Source organism: Belonocnema kinseyi, chromosome 9, assembly GCF_010883055.1.
Source record: "Belonocnema kinseyi isolate 2016_QV_RU_SX_M_011 chromosome 9, B_treatae_v1, whole genome shotgun sequence".
NCBI lineage: Eukaryota > Metazoa > Arthropoda > Insecta > Hymenoptera > Cynipidae > Belonocnema > Belonocnema kinseyi.
This window is the reverse complement of record NC_046665.1, coordinates 29,909,106-29,931,318: the sequence shown is the minus strand read 5'-3', so window position 1 is coordinate 29,931,318 and position 22,213 is coordinate 29,909,106. Positions and strand designations below refer to the sequence as shown.

Sequence of the window (22,213 nt, the reverse complement as noted above, 5' to 3'; positions counted from 1 at the left end):
GAATAAATATCTTGTCGTTTCTGCCATTGTCTTTTTTTAGATTTGAAGATGTACACTGATCATTCAGTACTTGGAAAACATTGCTCACCCTTCATCGTCGATGATTTGGAAAGTGCTCTTTGAGTCTTTAGCCATAGCTACACAGCTGCGGGCGAATATTCCATAAGGAGCTGAAATTTAAAAAAGAGGTGAGATATTTTGCAAATTTTGAAGGAGGGAATTGTTTTTGTATGCTGATTAAATTTGGACTCACTGTCTTCGGGAATTTCAATTCTGAAGGTAAGCTTGTCTCCAATGCGAACAGTCTCAACCTCCCGCGTCCTGCTGTCTAGAATCCTGATCCTTGGAGGTGGTGCTTCAGGTGCACTAGTGATGCTTATCATGTCTGGATCTCTAATTGGCATCATCCCGAAGGTGATGTTCTTGGAAGACATGTCGTATGTACACTTGACCTTGTAGATCTTGTCGGCTTTAGTCATTACCACTGAGTGGTGTTGTAATACAACTGTGTTCGAATAAATTCCAGTCTGAAAACCGTCACGCTGCAGGTCAACAGGCAGCTTAAAAATTTGAAATTTTAAAACAACAGTTGTCGTGCGGACATTCCGAAAAACAACTTTTGTACCTCAAAAAAAAATTATGTTTCGTTAAAATAGCCCCGAATATAATTATTTATTCTAGCAGTTTCTTAGCAGATGTACTAAAAATGTCTAGAACATGCTTCGATCAGAACTAGGTTCCAATTACAGTAAACTGCCACCTACTTCAAAGGGCGAAAGACGTGAACAACCAATTATTCTAAAGCTGGAGGGGCCCCCACCTCTACTACGAGGCGGCAAGTTATTTTTATCAAGCGACGTTCATTGGCTGCCTCGTTCTTGTATGGATAAGGGTGATGTTACCAACTTTTTCAATTGCGCATGTGCCGCAAACCGCGGCTTTATTTTAAACCAATAAATACTATCAATAATGATAGAGATGAGTACACTCGACTCTCAGCGTAGTAACTGCGGTTTAGTAATTCCTAAAACTTATGCCCAATGCAGTGCCTCAGCTCAAGAGGCGAAAGACTGTTGCGACTCTTGTCTGAAAAACGCCAGCACCCTGACAAAGAAAAAGCACGGAAAAAGCACTGGTGAACGGCACTGGGTCGTCGGTGCCGTTTCAGTGGCTGTTTGTGCTGATTTTTAGCACCTAAACGGCACTGAGAAGTAATGGGACGGTCTTATAATGTTCCTATTGTATTCGTTTCGATTATTTCAGATATCTAACTTTTTCGTTTGGATCTTTAAAATTGGAATGAATATAACGTATCTCGTAAATGAAATAAGATTCGCCAAAACAGATAAAAATTTTGAATTCAACTTCAAAGTAGTATATTAGTATATGAGTTCTAATTATTAATATGTATGATGAGAAAATTCATAAATTAAACAAAAGTGTTAATACTTTGAAGAAAATTCTAAAAAGGCAGTCAGTTTGGTTACGGTCAGGTACTACAAATAACTCTGCCTTCCCGGTACGTGACGAATACAATAAAAACATTATATGACAGTCCCATCAATTCTCAGTGTCATTTAGGTGCTGAAAATCAGCACAAACAGCTACTGAAACGGCACGGACGGCCCAGTGCCGTTCTCTAGTGCTTTTTCATTAGCAGGGATCTCATTTAATGTACGAGATACGTTATATTCATTCTAATTTTAAACATCCAAAAGATAAAGTTGGATATTTGAAATAATCGAAACCCGTAGATTCTGAATTTCTAACCTTCTCGTAAATAATTTCAAAATTTTACAAATTTAAAATTTGGATTTTTAATGCCTTTCAGCTGGTCTACTTGGTAGCCTAGTCGCATTAACATTGGCACACCGATTTTCACTAGCATTATAGTATACACTACTAACACACCTTTTGAAAGACCTCACATACTACAATTGCTGGGATAAAATAGCCTTTTAAACATTTTAATGGACACTTGAAGGGGAACTCAGTTATAGAAAATTAGCGGTATAGGTACTGCTAAAGAAAAAGCACTGAATCAGCAATAACCAATGTCGTTTCATTGCTTTTTTGGTGCGTTTTCATCAGCAGGGCAGCATAGCGGAAAGGCGGACTGCGCGGGGACTCATATGAGGAGATTGCATTCAGACGGCCCCGATTCACGCAGTGGAAAAAGTCGCGAGCAGTTAGGGCGTCATTCATTTCAGTGTTTTTTTTAACGTACCTTACCGATAGAAATCTCAGAGTATTCTCAGGCGAAGTAGCCTGCCCGGTTTGAGACTATATGCAGGTAAGATTTGAATGATTTATTCTCTGAGATAGTGAGAGAGATTTAGGTGCTTTCCAAGTTCCTTTTAAAAATAATGCGAAAAAAAAATTAAGAATTTGTGTTCCTATGAATACGCGATTTTTCCTCCGTCCAAAAATCTCCCATCGGGAACAGAAAAAGTGCAAATCCTATTCCTCTCAATAGACTCAGTAAAATTGAAGGAAAAAATTTATTTAACTTATTTTTCATTGCCAAATCTTTTTATAACTCATAAATTCGAAAACTATTCAAAATTATTATCATTTATATTTTAATAATTTATTTCAACGTGTTAAAAAAAGCATTTAAAAAATCTATTTAAATGTGGGAATTAAAATAATTTTAACTCTTGAAGATATCATATTCTTATAATGAGATTTTAGGCAGATGGAAAAATCACGCATTTAAAATAATAGAATAATCTTTATTTTTACGCTGAAATCTAAAAATATTAATTTTTTTCTATTCAACGCTATTACATGGTACAGTAGTTGGCCGTTGCTAACTTGACCCATCCTTTTTAAATTTTTCTTAAAATTATTAACACTTTTTTTAATTAGTGAATTTTCTCATTATACTTATTTATAATTATAACTTATATACTAATATACAATTAGAAACTTAGCAAAGAACCCTCGAGTGTCGGCTACTCTGTTGAGATAGCCTCACCGCTTGTTATTTATTATCGAATTCTTATTTCATTTTCAGCCTCTTTGCTTGTTATTTATGACCGCATTTTTATTTCAATTTTAGAAATGACATTTTAACGCCGTTAGACGATTTAAACGACCTACCTGGACCTTTAAATGTATCTACCTGAGTGTCTGCGGAGAATATCTCAGAGCTTCTCAGAGTCTTGAGAATATTTAGCATATAATCTGAGATTTCTATCGGTAGGGGTACGACAATATCTTAACTAAAAATCAATATACTAGCATAAAAAACGGCTCAATTACTTCGCGGAATAGTAAGTTTTCGAGCATGTTCTACCGCGACGACATGCTAGGCTACATGGAAATGTCAGCCACCAGGACGATTAGTACATGGTACTGCAACACTGTACACGAGTTTTTGGAGAAAATTTTCCTAATGTGAAAGTGAGTTAGAAGGGTCTCAATATAATCTTTTAAAGTGTAGAATCAATTTGTTTAATTCAGCTTCTTTGCCCCTATATCAGTTAAAGATCTTTCAGTTTCACGAACTACAAGCAATTGTCCAAACCCGGCAATAAGCGTTGAATAGAGAAAAATGAATATTTTCAGATTTCAGCGTAAAAGTGAAAATTACTCTATTTTTTTGAATGCGCGATTCTTCCATCTGTCTAAAATGTCATTTTAAGAATAGGATATCTTAGAAACTAATTTATTTCTATTTCCACAGCGGCCCCTGCATAGTTTCCTATTCCCCAAAAGAGAACGTGTTTTTAATAAATTTGATTCCTTGTAATTGTACTGACAGATACACCTCACAGAGATGTCTTGTATTCCCCAAAAGTGTTCATATTTTGAGATTTTTTAATTCCTTCTTATAAGTTAAAAAAATATGAGTAATAAATTGTTTAACCCCTTCATGTGGAAGATAAGTTTTGAAATTTTAATTTTAATCAATTCAAGTCTGCCGATCTCGAGTTAAAATTATTTTAATTCACACATTTTAATAGATTTCTGTAATACATTTTTTAACACTTTTAAATAAATGATTAAAATATAAATAAATATAAATTTGAATATTTTTCGAACTTATAAGTGATAAAAAGATTTAATAATGAAAGATAGGTTAAATAAATGCTTCCGTTGACTTTTACTAAGTCGATTCACAGGAATAAGATTTGCACTTTTTCTGTTCCCGAGGGGTATTTTTAGAAGAAGGAAAAATCGTTTATTCATAGGAATACAAATTCTGAATTTTTCTGAATTCGAAGATTATAACCGGGAAATTTGATTTCAGAGTGCTACTAGCGTGAAATTTTCGATATATTATTTTATATCGTGACAGTTAAAGGTCGTCAATCGACAAAAGAATGGAACATGACTGAGAAAATAGATTTTACACATGAGAAATATTACTATTCGTACATTTCACGAAGGAATAGTAAGGAGTGATATCACCTTATTTGTTTGGGATGGAGACGTGGAACCACGAACGTCCAAGAATTTGATAATGTTTGCCTTGCATGGATACCCAGGGTCAGTTGCGTGCACATGCGCAGTGCTGTTTACGCTGTCCTGTGTTTTACCCACTCCCCACGAAGTTTTCTTCCCAGTTCCCACACCTTCGTGTTCAAGACACAAGTCCAAAGCTTCTAACAGGTGTTGCCATGGCAACCGCCAATGCACATGTGCGCGGAACTGGCCCTGGTTATCCATTCGTTGCAAACATTAACGAATTCTGGGACGTTCGTGGTTTCACTCCCCACTTACAAGGATACTACTCCTTACTATTCCTTCGTGGTCCATTTTTTTAAAATTGGTTAGCCGCTGATGCGGGCGTATTCCACTGCAACCCGTACAGGGACCGTGGTGGGAGATGGCGACATTGCGAAATTTAGAATAAGCGTGTTTAGGGGATATAGAATAGTTGAAATTTCGACTAAGCGATCGTTAGAATAGGTGATAGTTTACTGTAATTGAGTATAAAAATAATTCAATAATGAAGTATTATTTTCTGAGTGTCTCAATCTGTAAAACTATATTATAAGCTTATAAGTTAATGATTGTGCACTGTGCTCAGTCAGTGTAGTTACGCTGTTCCTGTTTTTAAAAAAATACTGTATTTGGAGTACACGGTTATGAAAATCTAATGGAAATTGAATATACATGTTACTGAAGTAATTTGCATATACCGTACATTAATTTTAATATACCACCATCTTCTAAAATTAATATAGATGTATATTAAAGTCGGTAAAACTGAGTGCGTCAAAATACCAAGTCCTTTGATGCCATCACATCTTGTCAAATATTATAAAATAAGGTAAAAACCTTATATATGTCGCCTAAATACTTAATTATAATTAAAGTGCAAAATTCTTTTGAATTTGCGTAAAGTCCAAATATCTGTATTTTTTAATAAATTATCAATATGCGGTATATGAAATTTAATATACATAGTCTCATATTAGTGATTGCCTATACTGAGGTTTTAAATTTAATATACAAATGTATATTATATGTATATTAAAATTCCAAACATTTTTAACAGTGTATACTCTTTCTCCTTAAATTATACAATAAAATCTCATCTTCGTTTCGTCCCTCACAACTGTATTCTCGCGGAGTATGTAGCAGTGATTTTTTAGAAATTAAAAATGAATGAATTCTGTAACAAATTAATAAAATGACAGTGAAGTTTCAGTGTAATCTCCTTATTTCGCAATTTTATTTGTTGGATGTAGCCCTCAAGAACAAATATTTCACTAGAATCTAAGACTTCAAAGATTTCAAAAGGTTTAAAGAGATTTTAATAGATTTGAAAATATTTCAAGGGATTGAGAAAGAATTCAGAAGATTTCCAAAGATTAAAATGATTTTAAGGGATTGCGCTGCACAGAAAAAGAATACTTAACAATTTTATAACTTAAATTCAAAAATGTACTCCAATTCAGACAAACATAAAATCCACATTGAATTTCACAGACTATCAAGATTTTAAAGACTTAAGCCGATTACACGGAATTTGAAAACATTTAAAAGATTGCAAGTTTTCAAGACGGTTTACCTCCTTGTGGAATTCTAAAGACACTTTTATGAGATTTTTCGTTTTTCAAAACACTTAAAAGATTTAAGAGTTTTTTACGGAATCTTATAAAAGAGTGTAAGTAATTAATCATATGTTTCAAGATTTCAAATATGTCAAAAGATTCTTAATGCCTTAGAATGTTACAAACATTTCATCGGATTTATGAAATTTTAAAGATTTCAGGAATTTAGACGGACTTTATAAACATGTGTGAACCAGATTTCAAGATTGAAAATATATTAAGGCTATGTTGTGTTTCAAAATATTTCCAAGAGTTCATTTAACTTTACCACAATTTGTGGAAGAGTGTGCACTAGATTTCAGGGCTTCAAATATTTTAAATATTATTGAGGAATTAACAATAACTAATAAGAAAGCGTACTGTTGATTAAAACATTTGTAAGATATTAAAGATTTAAACCTTCTGTGAATCTTCCGTGATTTTAAAAGATGTTTAGGGATTTCAAGGCATGTTATAAGATTTTATAGGAATTTATGAAGGGTGACATCAGATTTCAAAAGTGATGCACCTCTGGTATTTAACTAAAACTATACAAGGAATTTGTATCTGTACAATTACTGAAACTTCACTGCTTAAAATATACTATAAAAGTCTCATTGTTCCAAAATTTGAGTTAAAGTGTCATCAATTCAAATTAAAGGATAATAATTTTATAATGATATTTTATGATTATACGTTTTTTATTTAGGTTTATTAAACAATTATTCCCACTTTTCTAAATGAATTTCTTTTTAAATATTACAGGATAACGTCCATGAAGTGTTACATGTGTTAGAATACGTACCACGCTTTGAGTATTACAGTCCTGACCACTCATGGTCAAATCAAGTCTGAATAGGTCACTGTTGATGATGTCATTATTGCAAGTTTCCGAACGTCCCAAAGCGTAAATACGTCCATTGAATGGCTTATTCGTCTTCACTTGAACCGCGATACGTGTATCTTTGCAGTCGACGGACACTGAAAGTATTGAATTAAGATTTAATTTTTAAAAAATCCGAGATTCTTTGTTTGCTCGTACTAAAACCTTTCAGACTGTTATTTTTGTTTTAACCTTACATGTCCTTACCGTCATAGCAAGTTCCAGTCTTATCACAGTTCTCCTTTTCGGGAACAAGTTTGGAGCCTGATGGAGATTCAGTGGATTCGATAGATGCACTAGGTGTAATGGGTTCAGTGATTTCTGAAAAGAGAGAATAAAAATTAATAGCATATTCATTTACATGTATTTACTCACAGTGCACAACAGGCAGTTTATTACATTATTGTAATTTGAACTGATTTTATGTTATCAGTTACTACTTACTTTCGCATATGTTTTCAAAGTATGAGCCAATTCTTTCTCCGTTATCAATTAGAGGTCTTTCGGCGTTCAGGTAGGCGTTAGCTCCATCAGGAAGAGTCCAGTGGTCAAGATGAAAAAGTTGGCAATTGTAAGTACTGCCCAGAGGGAGGCCACGGTAGACATAGGACCTACAAAGGAATTCGTTCTCGATCTCACAGGCTAGTCTGCATGCCGACTCATTTTGAACTTGAAGCTCTTTGTCCGTATAATAATTTAAACCAGCATACTGGGCGATCTTGTCTTCGCTCACCCCAATTCTGGGCACCACAAACTTCCGTTTCGTTTTACATGCTTCTTTTCCTGTAATAAATTACGCGATTATTTATTCATTCACTTTTTCATATACAAAACTCTTGGCCACTGAATCCGAATGTGCAGGTTGCGTTGTGTAGCATAGTTGAATTTATATACCATTCTTCAGATGAATTTAAATTGTAAAATGAGAAGACATAAGAGTAAAAGAATGATGCAGATAACTCATTTTACCTTTGAGACAAAGATTTTCGAAATAGTCCACTCCCTGCGCTTCTACAAATTGTATAAATTGGCCACTTGTCCTCCTGTCCGAATCGCTTAGGTGACATTGAAGGGTGACGTAATTATATTCCACAGAACGACATGTAAATCGATGTTCATTCAGACAAGCTGCCAAACACGCTTCCTTTGTCGAGGTATAGATTAGGGCATTGTCAAGGCCCCGAATCATCTTATTTGGCACACGCTCAAAGGACCATGGTCTTAGGCAAACGTTTTCTGGAAAATGAATAAATTAAGTTAAAACATTTGTAGTAAAGCGATCGGAAAACAACTCGGAGGGAGAGAAGTAAAGGGAGAGCGACGAAGGTTAGATATCGGAAAATAATAGTGGATGTGAAAATGTACGTATGGGACGAGGAGAAGGAGGTGTTGAACGAGGTACAGGGGAATTTGTTTCTTGGCAAGTAGGGCGGTGAGCGTAAAGAAGGGCGGAGGATTATTAAAGGTACTGTACGAGAGCATAGTAGGGGTAAAGAAGAAAGATGAAGATTTCTGGAGGTACATTCAGGAATTTAATGTTGGAGGACTGGTAGTGACGTGGGTAGAGAGAAATGAATTGGATGGAATAGAGCCAAAGTTGCAAAGGGGGTATAGGTGGCAACTACAGGAGGCGTTCAGAGTAAAGAGGAAAGGAAGGGCTAGTGGTGGAATTATAACAAGGGGGTAGGGATGGATTAGTGGAAGAAGTGCATGGATAGCAAGAGGAGGAGGGCGTGCAAAAAAGGACCGTAAAGATAGGAGGGGTAACGTAAAAGCTTGTGACGGTATGAAGGTATACGTACCACTGTATACAAAGTGGATACAAAGGGGCAGGAAAATTATAGAGAAATTACGCTAATGAATACGGCGTAAAAAGTATACGCGATGGTGTTGACAGACAGGCTGCGGAAGGATATTGAGGGGAAAGTAATGCTGCCGGAGACGCAGGTGTGCTTTAGGGAGAGAAGGACTACTATCGACAATATTTACGTCTTGCAGCACGTGGTGGATAGAGAATTATCTAAAAAGGGAGCGAAAATGTACGCGCTTTGTAGGTATGAAAGGCGCGTTTCCTTCGGTGGATTGGGGAAGGTTGTGAGAGATGATGAAAGGGATTCGAATTGAGAGTGGCCTGATCGAAAAAGGTAACGTTGAGGCAAGGGTGTCCGCTTAGAGTTAGGTTCGGAGAAGTCAGGATATGGTCACTCGCATATGAAGACGAGATAGTACTGCTAGCAAAAAGCGAGGAGGCATTAAAGCAGATGATGAAAAGGTTGTTTCCTGTTTCAGAGGAATGTGGAAGTAGATGGTTATATAAAAGAGAGAGAGAGTAAGAGAGAGAGAGAGAGAGAGAGAGTGACAGAGTGAAAAGAGCAAATGTGGTGATGAGGCAGATGTAGGGACTGCAAAAGAGATTGTTCTAGACGGTTTTGAAAAGGGAATAAGATTGTTTGATTCGCTAGTGATGAGTGTCTTATTATATAGAGTGGAGGTGTGAGGTGGAAGGTAAGAGAGATGGTAAATAGGATACAGGAGAGATATGTAAAGTGGACACTGGGATTGAAAAGGGAGACGTCCAACTATATTGTCAGGAGGGAGATAGGAAGAACGAGTGTAGGGATTATGACGGAGAGTCGAGCGTGTAAATATGAGTAATTTTTGGAAGAAGGGGGAAGTAGGCTGGTTGGGTAGTGTTGGTGGGAAAAGCAGAACAGACATAGGGGTGAAAAGATGGAGGTGGAAAGGGAAAGGTATTTTAAAAAGAATGAATTGGAGATAGAAGAAGTGAGAGGGATGCACGAGGAATAAAGGTATATGAGGCGGTTCAGAAAATCAGCATGGAGAAAGAGAGAAGGTAGCAGAGGAGGAAGGAATAGGAGAGTCAAGGTTCCACGGGCACTATGAGTGTATTATGCCAAGGGAGAGAGTGCAATATTTGTATGAGTAAGGAGAGAAAGAAAGACAGGAAGTTATAGCGAGGATGAAGTGCGGATGCATGGAGGATTATAATAGGTTCTGGCTTTCTAGAGAGAAGAGGATGTGTGAGTTGTGCGGGAACAGGAATGCAAAAGTAGAGCATGGTGTGGAGGAGTTTGAAAAGGTGGAAAGAAGTGGGATGAGCACAGAGGTATTGTTGCATGGAAGTTGGGACAATAGGTCACTAGCCTGAGTGAAGGTGTTATTAGGTGAGATGAAGAAGAAGAGAAGGAACAGTAATGGAGAAGGAGAGATTGTAAATAGTAGAGGAAGTAGGAGTAAGAAAATTGTAAATATTGTCAATAGCAAAAAAGATTTCCCGGAAAATATTCCATGAAAATTTCGCTAACCTTCCGTTATCAGTACCTATACCCCTGATCGATTTCGAAAGTCTCGACCTTAGTTCCAATACATTTCATTTGCTCCAGGTGTAAAAAATAAATATTCCTCAAGGAATTTGAGTTCCAAATCAAGACAAACCACACATAACCCACTTTTCTCAGGACCTGTTCGGAACACTTTTCAGAAAATTCCCTGCAATCATCTGATTGGTCGAAGAACCTACTCCGCAAACCTGCTACTCTGCTAATATATATCCATGGGCCTGCGCCCTGAGTGAGAAACTTTCGTTGGGAACCCTGCAATGAAGTCAATCACCAACTTTTCATTTTTCTTTTTAAAGCATAATCTCTGTGTGGTTAGAAGAATTTTATAAAGAATACTCAACCACCGATTTCTAATATCACAAGGAAGAGCATTTATTTGCGAATAAAAAGCATACTTTGTTCCATGCATGCTCAACGTAGGTACGTAAAAATCCAATTTTTCTAATAGCTTAATCTTACTTTCTTTGCTGCACGCAGCTATTGTGGTCATTGTTAAGTTAATTATACTTTTAAGAATTGTAAGATTATTGTAGATGGTATAATTTTACAGAAAAAGGTCTATTTTTTATGAACGAAATCTTAAATGCCCAGAAATATTTTATGTAATCTGTTTATTTCTTATAAAATTTTTTTCTCTATATCGCTTCTTAGCAAATTAAAAAAAATCATACGACCCTAATAAATTTTAGCTTAATTTTAAGGCGAAAAGATTATCCACAACTACCTTATCGAATTTTTCAAGCAGTAAAGCAGTTGACATAGAAATGAATTTGATCGCAAAAAGATGTTCGGCAAAAATTTTGCAAGAGTTAAAAATTGACAAATTAAATATTTCTGATCATTTAACATTTTTTTACAAAAAACTAACCTTTTCCTGACAGCTTATACCATCTACAATAATCTTTTGTTTTTGAAAAGTGTAATTAACCATTTTTTCTGCAACCTGTTCTTCATGTATCAGTACTACTTTCATTTGAACTTAAAATACTACCTCCGTTATATATTTTCTCAGCTGTTATTTGCGCTACATTTGAAACCACGGAGGATTATTGGAAATTCGAAAGATGGTGGTGGCCGTAGGAAGTAGAATACCATGCACTAAATTCATGTTATTACAGTTTTAAATCAATAATTTATTGTTATTTATAAATCGCAATTTATTCGATATATTTATAAAATGGATTATAATGTAACTAATCGGGTACCGATTGGGCACTGATGGGGTTTTTCAACATGGAATCACGACCTGGACCCGGTCTGTGCGTGTGTTTCATCCGCGATCTGGCGCCGATCGAGATTCACGATCTGGGCTCGAACTAGCCTACTCTGTCCCCAAAAGTCGGGATATGTTTGGCCCATAATTGAGCTAATAGTAGGCTTCACTTGTTTGAGAAGGATTTCCCATAGTTCAACCGATGTTCGAGTCATTTTTCTGCAAGATTTGGCTCGATAGTCAGCGTTACTTTTTTTTAATTCCTTAGTTCACTCGATGTTCGCGCCATGTTTGAGCCGCAGTTGTGCCGCTAGTCAGCCTTACTTGTTTGAGAAAGGTTTTTCGTAGTCTAAACACTTGCCTTGCCATGTTTGGAACAGGGTTAAGTCAATAGTCAACGTAATTCACTTAAAAATTAAAAAAGAGTACAGCGAAACTTTTCTATAGTGCCGATTTTCGGGCATGCAGTGGGTGGTAACTAACCCACATAGCACACTTCTCGAAAAAACCTGATCTTTTCTTAGGACAAGGTCCAAGTGGCCGGGAGAAAAAACCAGGTATGCCCTAGGTTTAGACCTATGCTTAAACCTAGGTAAAAACCTATGTTTATGTCCGTCCTGAATTTTTTCTTTCAAATTAAATCAATTAGTGATGTATATTTTTGGCGACTTCAATATTTTTATTGAAAATAGCTTTGATGAATGTAATCAACCCGGCGAGCGGGAAACCCACAAAAAGCTATTAATGTATTTTATAGAAGAAAAAATGAGTGAAGAAGATGAGGAGGAAGTGGAGTAGAGGGTCGAAAAAAAAGAAGATTGCCGGTAGGTCGTGGGTAGCAGGACCACGTCGGCCTGGGTGACTTACTTCATGAAAAAGGCTTTTGGCATCGCGTTTTTGCGAAGAGGATCAAAATTATAATTCTCCACAGAGGCAAAATGTTTAAAAGGTGATACTGATGAAGATTCGTAAAATTGATTGGCGGTTTCTTTGATATACTCTGAAATGAATTGGAGTTGAAATTCTCTGTGAAAGATAGCGTTCTTAGTATATCTATGGGTTTTTGTAATACGTCTGAGAAATTTATCTTGAATGATCTGAATGTGATTATTATTACTTCTTGACGCGCCTCCCCATACTGTACATGCATAAGTTATGATTGGTCAGATAAACATTTTGTAGATTATAATTCCATAATTAGGTTTTAGACTCGAATGTCCGTTAGTTGAAAGAAAGAAATAGGGGTGGGGATGAGGGGGCCCCAACCATTGCCCCCTCTTGTGAGGTCCAATGCACGACAGTGGGCGACTGGCGACTGGCAAAGCCGCGCCAGTCACGCACTTACGATTAATGATTTCCCCGAAGAATGATCGGACTGGAAGATTTTCTTGTGCGTTACCCGTTTTGGCACTGTTACACAATCTGTGCGAAATTTGACATGACTGGAATTTAGCGTAACGTTATTTATGTGTGGAAAAAGCCCGCAAGCGGGAAAAAACCACAAACATCTGTTTATTTATTTTATAGAAGGAAAGATGAAAAAAGAAGAAGAGAGGGAAGTGGGGTTATAGGGACGAAAAAAAAGAACGGTTCTAGTAGGTCGGGAATGGCACGGCAACTTCGACCTGGATGACTTATTTCATAAGAAAGTCTTTTGGCATCGCGTATTTGCGAAATGGATCAAAATTATATTTCCCTAGAGAGGAAATATGTTCAAAAGGTGATGATGATGCAGATTCGTAGAATTTGATGGCGGTTTCTTTGATATACTCTGAGATGTATGGTAGTTGAAACACTCTGTGAAGGACAGAGTTCTTAGTATATCTGGCGGTTTTTGTGATACGTCTGAGAAATTTATTTTGTATGTTTTGAATGTGATTGATATTACTGTTTGACGTGCCTCCCCATATTGTACATGCATTAGTTATGATTGGTCGGATAAAAGTTTTGTAGATTAGGAGTCCATATTCGGGTTTTAGACTCGACTGTCTATTAATAATGGGATTTAAGCGCGAGAAAACCACGAGAGCTTTCCCTTTAGCTTCATTTATATGCTACTTCCAATTAAGACGTTTAAGAAGTTTACCCCCTAGGTATTTTAGGAAATTTTTCCATTATATTGGTTCGTTAAACATTTTAGGTGGGTCAATTTTAACTGGTCTTCTGACTGCAAAAAGATTGATTCTGACTTTTCTAAGTTTATTTTTATTACCCATAGTTTAGCCCAAGCCTCGATGACTTTAAGAGCTTTGTTAAGTAGTTTTAAAATTTTCGGAATGGACCAGGAAGAAGTGAATAACGCGGTGTCATCTGCATATAGTTCAATTAAAATTTTGGGGACCCCAGGGATGTCGTTTACGTAGATAATAAAGAAACCCGGTCCTATAATGTTGCCTTCGGGCACACCCGCTTGGATAAATTTCTCTTTTGAGAGTGTCTGGCCTATTTTGACTAAGAATTTTCTGCTAGAAAGATAAGAGTTTATAAAGATGAGCCCTTTTCAGAAATTGTAATTTTTTAGTTTTTTAGCAGTCCTACATGCCAGAGACTGACAAAAACTTTTTCTACATCGAGGAAAACAGCTCCAGTATGTTTTCTTCGATCAACATTTAAGATAATGGCTTCAGTCAGCATGAACATCATGTGCTGCATAGAGTGACCTTTTCTGAAACCGTATTGTTGCGGTTTAAAGATGCTGTTTTCTGTGAGGAGAAAGTTTACGCAAGTGAGTATTATTTTTTCAAAAATTTTGCTCATTGTATTGAGAAGACTAATGGGCCTGTAGCTGGTTAGATGATATGGATCCGTGCCTTTTTTCTAAAGAACTAAAATGTGAGCTATTTTCTAAGATGCAGCTAAGACTCTTAGTTAAATACAGGCACTGAAGATAAGAGCAAGGAGTTTTAGGCAAAAGATAGGAAGTGTTTGAGGACTAGATTTGTAACTGAATCGGGGCCGCGAGCTTTTTAATTTCTAGTATTTTTTATTTGTTTGGTTACTTCCTTATGGGTTATTTTCTTGAAGTTATCAGTGCATAGGATTTTGAGAAATTCAGAAACCATTTTTTCACATTCCACAATGTGTTGAGTATCGGATGGCTCGTCATGTGGAGCGAAGTTACTTTCATAATTTTCCTGCTAGGGGATTTGCTTTATCGACAGGAGAGAGCGCAAACGTTTGTTCTGAATTCTTGAAAGGAGGAATATTGGTTCGCGACTTTGTTAGGGCTTTTGTCATACGATATATAGAGTTATCCTTGATTTGAAGTTTACAGACTTCTTTATTCCAATTTTTGCATCTGTGCTCTTGAACTTTAATTGCTATAGTTTTCCGAAGGTGGTTAATGAAGTTTTTAAGGATACAGCTTTTAGTTTTTGATGCGTTCGGCAAAGTTTATTGCGAGTGTGGATAAGGTCTTCAATCTCGGGGCTGAGAGGTGGATCGTATTTGTTAATGGTGGTCGGAGGGACTGAAGTGTGAATGGCAGTTTTTATGCTAGAGATAAGATTAGTTATGACTTCGCCGATGTGGCGAGCGTTTGTTATTGAAGGTTCAAAATGAACAAGTGTTTCTAAGGTGAAGGTCAATGTTTGCCAATTAGCTTTTGCAAAACTATAGCGGGGCGTAACCGGAGCTTTTTCAGAGTTTGTAAAAAGGTTTAGAAGAACTGGCTTATGATCTGAGTCTAATTCGTTAATGGTGCAAGTGTCATGAGTATAGAAGTTATTTTTGGTAATTGCAATGTCAATAAAGTCAGATTTATGTTTGGTGTTGTGAGGGTAAAAATTATGCGAATCTGGTGTTGAAACTGAGAGATTCTTATCATTGATAAATTCGAATAATTGTTTTCCAAGTTTGTTAGTTGTTCTGCTATTCCAGGCTAAGTGTTTGGCATTTAGGTCCCCTGCAGCTATTACCGAGGGTGCAAGTTTGAATATTTTTCTGTAGTCATTTTTTGTAAATTCGCGAGAGGGAGTTTTATAGAGCGAGACTATAGCATATAGTTTCCCGTGAATTTTAATTTGTATAGCAGTACCTCCGAGGGCTTCAAGTTTGGGAATTATTATTTCGTGGTGATCGATATTTTCTTGAATTAGAATCGCAATACCTCTATTAGTGTTATTTCTGTACAATTTATATCCACGGACTAGGTCGACACGAAGGGATTCGCGTAGTAAAGATTCACTGAGCAAGAAAATGGTAATGTTATTTTGGTACAGGTATGTTCTTAACTCCTGTCTTTTTTTAAGGATACCCTGAGCATTCGAACAAATTATTTTTAGTGTGTTGTTATTGAAGTTGGCCATTTTCTATCGGAAGAGAAAGTATATTACTTATAATCTCAGCGGTTGAATTTATAGCTTCCGTAATGTTGACCCCCCCCCCCATTATATAGGTGGTTAAGATTGTAGCTCTTTTTAAGCGGTTTAATACATTTATTTTTATATCTTGAGTAGATGAACTTTTATTGGAAGTGATTACTGGAGTGCTTCTGTTTTATGGGGTGGAAATGTCGCGGAAGTTGGTGCTTTAGCTCCATTATTAGTGGGTTTTGAGAATTTGATTGACTGTGTAGTGTGAGTTTTGATTGTGTTCACTTTTAATGTAGAGGCGACGGCTTTGCTGTAAAGCGGTAATTTTTGCGATATTGGGGAATTGACTACTAGGGCGTCGACATGTGTCGAGTTTTCTTTTGATTCAATCTGTACAGCTGGTTTAAAGGGAGTAGTTTCTTTTTGTGAATTTAGATATTTTGGTATATTATTAGATTTTTAGAGGCTTTTTTAAAGGCAGAACAGCCCCTGTGATTCGCGGTGTGGTCTTCAGCGCAGTTAGCGCAAGTAGCCGGCGATTCACGATCTTTTATGCATTCGTAACTCAGATGCGCGCCCCTGCACTTTACACAATGTGGAGTGACATGACACATGTCAGGGATATGATGGAATCTTTGGCACTTGTAGCACTGCGAAGTTTCCTTTGGTTTAACGTAGGGTTCTACTTTTATGTTTATGTAGGCAATGGACTAGAGATTGAGAGGCTCCTTTGCTTGTGGAGTATTTGGGACCGTTACCAGAAGCATAGGTAGCGCTTTTTTGGTTTGTCTGTTTCTCATGCGAGCGACCGACGTAATAGTGTATGCGTCCTCTCTGAGTTCAGAAAGAACTGAATCCTCCGGGTATGCAGTGGGGATATTCCGAATAACGAGCTTGATAGGTGGCAAGTTAATGCTTTTATACAGATAGTATTGGACGCCTTGCTGTTCAAGAATGTTCATAATTTTACGGTAGTCTTCAATATAGGACACGCGAACTGAACAAACATCTGGGCCGATGTTATATACTATGGGTGGGTATTGAGTGAACTGTTTCAGAAATTTAGGGGGGATTGTGAAGGGGTGTTTAGCCTCGTCCACAATTACAATAATAGGGGGTATTTTTCCTGCTCCTGCTGATTTTTTTAGTGTTAAGGTTAGGTGGATCAATTACTCCTTTTAGGTTAGGCTGCGAGGTGCTAATTACAAACGTTCTCGACGTCCTACTGCTTCCTCTCATTGAAGTGATTGAGGATTGGCTACTATTATCGCTGTCCAAAGCGTTAAGCGATATTTTATCGAGTTTTCGCTTCTTACTCCTGGTGGTTACTTCTGAGAAGTTGCTTTCAACTTTTTCCGTTTCCATCTTGGTGATGGCTACTGTGCTGGGAGTGCTGCTTCCTCCTGGGCAGGAGGCTGGTTTGGAGCTCTGTGACATGGCTGTCAAAGAGCGCAAAGTGTTTCAATCAATCGATTTGATGCAAGTTCAAACATTTTTATATCCCTGACCATTAATTTCAGTTGCAAGAAAGGGTAGCACTGGCGCTGCCAACCGACCAAATGTGGAACTAATAATCGCAATGGGCCAGCGTGACTTAAGTGGCCTTACTAGCGGGAAAATTAAACTAGTCCCTGGATAAGCCTTTAAAGACTAATATGTTTCAGTTGCAATTTTACACACTGTATAAAGGACAAAAAAGAAAGATCGAGTTCGCTAAGCAGCATTTTTTTATCAATGGTTTTGGTTTTAACTATAAAAGAAGCAATAAATAATTCCATTTGGCTGTCAAACAATGTAACATACAAAAGAAAACCAATTTAAGAAAATTATGCACTAAAACCAGATCTGTAACTTTGTTAAAAATCACTTTTTGATAGGATGCGTATTGTTTGTTTTATACGCAAATTTGAACAAAAGGAATTAATAAATTCGATTTTTGGAAAACGACATAAGACCCAAAAAAGAGCTACACTTTTTGCATAAATCATTTTATGATACGATGCGTATTTATTATTCTAATCGTAAAAATAAAATTAAAAATCTAATTTTTTGAAAAACGAAAGAAAATAAGAAAAACAATTGATTGTTTACTTTATTTGAAAATACCTAAAAAGTATATACCTAAATAGTAATCCCAGATTGCGGTACAGACATAAACATAAAATCAACCGCATATGTAGAAAAGTTCGCATTTTAGACAAAATTCAGTGCGAAGTTCTCGTACATGATGAAAATTTGTTCGTTAAAACAATTAAAAATGAGACATGGTTCTACACTTAAAATCTCACAATCTCTCGGGACAAAATATGTTGCTCTTGGCGGAACTCAGACAAAACATTTTAAATCAACAAAATAACGGCAGTTTTTCTAAATGAAAAATAAAATTATATTTTCCTAAAATAGCCGCTTTTAAATTATTTGATTTTTTTTTAATTAGCACATTGATGAGAAAGGTATTTTCTAAATTTGATGCTGGCTAAACAATTTTTTATGGCTAGAAGAATTTATTTTCTTAAAATCCGAATTTCCACTTTTTTTCGGAAACAATGACAGATACGCAAACATGCTACGACGAAAGTTTGCACCTCGTACGAAGTTATGAGAAAAATGCCTTTTGTTATCCTGTGATATCTTTAATTATTAGCGAAGAAAATTTAAAAATTAAATTTTTAACGAAAAAAATTGTCCTGGCCTCAAAAATAGTTTAACTAGAATGATGCTGATAAAATGCCTTCGTTCTACTACCAGAAATTTTTCAAAAATATTCTTAGGAATAAAAAAAGGTACGGTTTTACGAAAATTATATTTTTTCATGTTCCCAAAATCTCAATAAAAAAATAAAAAAGGTTTTCTAGAAAATCCCACCTTTTTATTTTTTTCGCATATTTTCTACAAGTTCTGCTATTAGAAGATCGGCATTTTATCAGCATCAATCTGACTAAGCTTTTTTGGAGGCTAGGGGAATTTTTTTCCTAAACATGTAATTTTTTTATTTTTCTCGTAAACGATAAAAGTTATCTTAAAGAAACACAGACATTTTCCATAGAATTTTTTTACGCGTGCAAACTTTTATCTAAACATTTTTTCGTATCGGTCACTGTTTCCGAGAAAAAGTTTATAAATCTATTGTGAGAAAAAAATAATCTGCTGGCCACAAAAGTCATTCAGCCAGCACCAAACTCACAAGATATATTACTTATCAAAGTAAAAATTTAAAAAAATTTTAAGCATGGGTTTTTTGGAAAAATCTACTTTTAATTTTTTTTAGAGAAACCGCCGCTATTTCGTGAATTTGAAACTTTTTTTGTTTTTGTTTTCCAGGTGATTAGAAAAGACAAAGATAAAGCCTATTATGATCAAGAAGAGAATATCTTTACTTTGTTAAAAGTTAAAGATGTTTAAAGAAAAAACCGGGGGTTTTGAAAAACAAAGTACATCATTTAAATACACAGAACTTCTTATATATGTATTTACAAATATAAAAAATACGTATCGTTAAATTCTTTCTAAAAAATAACATACTTCAACTCCTAGAAGTTCTGCCATTTCAAGTGAAGAATCCTGTCTGAATTGAAATGGAATCGGTACTTGAATTTTCGATGTGCATCTCTCCCGATTGAAGCTATTAGTTTAGAAATGAAATGTAAATGAAATGTAAAACAAATGTATATGCTGATAATTTTGAACTGTTCACCTTCAGATAGATTTGGAAGCTGTAAATGATATTATCTTTATATTGCGGTGGGTACTAATTTCATTTTCCCGCTACTGAGACCACTTCAGCCGCGCCGGCCCATTGCGAGTATGAGTTTCGCCTTTGGTCGGTTGGCAGCGCTACTGCTATCCTTTTTCGCAACTAAGATTAATCGTCAGGGATATGAGAATTATTAAACTTAAAACAACGCATTAATTTGCGAGGCGGCCATTGTCTGCCAAACGCGATACCTTTTTTGATGTCCGAGATGTTAAGGGCATGCTCTTCGGTGAACACGTGACCAAACTAGTCCCCGGTTATAAACTTTTTTTTTTGGTGTTCACTGTATCCACACGGATTAAGATATCGTGTTTAAACTTTGACAGATAAAATAAAACGCAAAAAAGAACTTTTGTATACATCAATATATTGGTAATTTTAAAGAAAGTTTATTTATAAATTAATGGAATAGGATATTACCATTCAAGTTATAGCACTTTGCAGATCATTTTTGGTTTGATGCATTTTAGATTTTTTGATTCGCCATATTGAGCACTGACTCCAATCTTATACTAAATCGTCTAAACCTTGAAGAAATTAATGTAAGCAATAAAATTTGAAAATTCGTTGCAAATCAACAAATAAGCATCTGCACACACGTAACCTATCATTATTTTTTGTGTATTTTTAGCGATTTCTAGCGGAGAGAAAAAGAAACTTTGAACGTCGATAAAGTCGAGATCAAATGACTAAGTTCGTTCATGAAATTTTTGTGTGAAATGATTTTCATTTTTTTGTCCTGAAAATAAAAGATAAATTTCAAATTGGAAACATAGCAAAACCAGCAATGTGCTAAAATTTACTTGTCGAAGTTTTCCAACCAACTTACATAATTCTTGACGTTGAATCGATCAGCTGAAAAGTATTGTTGACAGTGAACCAACCAGCGGGACTCAGCGTCGGACTTGCCTTGTCTTTCGCCCCTCGGGCGAAATTTTATTTTTATTCTTAGAATTGTTTCACGCCAGTACAAAAAATCCAAAATAATATATAACCATTCGAAAAATTTAATTATATTCTGAAGTTGCACATTTCTCAAGATGGGACTTGGACGGATTTTCGAGTATCACATTCTAAGATGTTCATCGATTTTTTTAAATCGAGGCATCTACTTTATCGACGTTAAAATTCTATTTCCTATTCCTGCAGTATTTTACTAAAAAACTTTCTTCGTAATTATATATCTCAATCCGTGTGGACGTAGTGACTTAGTCACGTAATCTCAACTTTATCGACGTTCAAAGTTTCTTTTTTTCTCCGCTAGAAATCGCTAAAAATGCTCTAAAAATAATGATAGATTACGTGTTTGCAGAGGCTAAATTTTTTATTTGCAACGAATGTGCAAATTTTATTGCTTATATTAATTTGTTTTAAGGTTTAGATGATTTAGTCCAAAATTTGTGTCAGTGCTCAATATACGCGAATCAAAAAATCTGAAATGCATCAAACCCAAAATTATATGCAAAGTGCTATGACTCGAATGGTGATGCCCTATTTCATCAATTTATAAATAAACTTTCTTTAAAATTATAAACATATTGATGAATACAAACTTTCTTTAATGCCTTTTATTTAATCTGTCAAATTTTAAACACGATATCTTAATCCGCGTGGACACAGTGTACACCAAAAAATTCTCATAACCGGGGACTAGTTTGGCCATGTGCTCACCGAAGAGCATGCCCTTAATTTACGTTTCCGGACTTTACAAAATAATAGTAGCTTATTCACAAAGGGAGCAAAATGAAGTATTCGCAGCAAGTACGAATTTTGGGCACGAGCGAAGCGAGGGCCCGCCATCGTACGAGGCTGCGATGGGAGAGGCTGATTCTTTGGTATAACACGAGAGTCGAGCAATGAATAACAACGGTGCTGCCGGGCACCGAGACACCTCAACCCTGCCGAGAATTGATGTCTGGCCAGACGGGTGCAACGGAAGAGAATGCTGTTCCGGGAGCAGATGCAAAAGAGGGCGAGAATTCGGGCGAGAGGAAAAATGAACAAGGTGTGAATTTTCTCGACAAGGAATATCAGCAGGTACTTGCTGACTCGATGATAAAAGGTGACAAAATCAAACCTCAGATAATCGATGGGACCACCGATAGTGATCATTTTCCCCAGTTCCCTCTGACCACCGAAACCTCTAAAATTAAAATTTTTAATAACACCGAACGGCACGAGGACAAAATTCGTCACTTGCAAGAGACGGTGAACTCGCTTGTAAAGGCTGATACTAAAACTGTGAGCAGCTTGAGCGAGCTTTAAAAATTACTGCAGCCATCGCAGTGCCAGAAGGCGCTGAACTCGCGTTTTGAGCAGCAACTTCCTAAGTTGAGCCGAGGCGCAACTAAAAAGGCTAAGGAGCTTAGCCGGCCTTTGCGGGGGGGGGGGGGGGGGGGGGGGGGGGGGGGGGGGGCGATCAACTGGTTAAAAGACTCTGTTGATGACCTATGGTATGAGGTGTATGGAGAGGAGGAGCAGCAAGAAAATGAGTCACGAGAGTCACAGTCACAAAATCTTGGTCGAGATGTACGATGGTGGATTGATAAGTTTCCGGCCTGACCAAGAGATGGCGCCACTAGGCCTACCTTGAGGTGGCGTTCTTTAGTACCATCCTTAGATAGCTTGTAGCTATAGT

General features: G+C 36.4%; 1 protein-coding gene across 7 annotated transcripts in view; it reads right to left on the bottom strand.

Annotated features, from left to right (window-relative positions):
* The window catches only part of LOC117179470, a 352,946-nt gene that overhangs the window by 91,666 nt on the left and 239,067 nt on the right, over window positions 1-22,213 (bottom strand). For 5 of the 7 annotated variants that reach the window (XM_033371315.1, XM_033371320.1, XM_033371314.1 and 2 more), the window contains 6 exons: window positions 7,903-8,169; window positions 7,378-7,716; window positions 7,141-7,254; window positions 6,856-7,031; window positions 254-560; window positions 89-170 (listed from right to left, as the gene is read on the bottom strand). In XM_033371315.1, coding sequence (XP_033227206.1) covers window positions 89-170; window positions 254-560; window positions 6,856-7,031; window positions 7,141-7,254; window positions 7,378-7,716; window positions 7,903-8,169 — 1,285 coding nt within the window. The remainder of the gene's footprint in view (window positions 1-88; window positions 171-253; window positions 561-6,855; window positions 7,032-7,140; window positions 7,255-7,377; window positions 7,717-7,902; window positions 8,170-22,213) is intronic. The other 2 variants (XM_033371317.1, XM_033371318.1) reach the window with 2 other exon arrangements.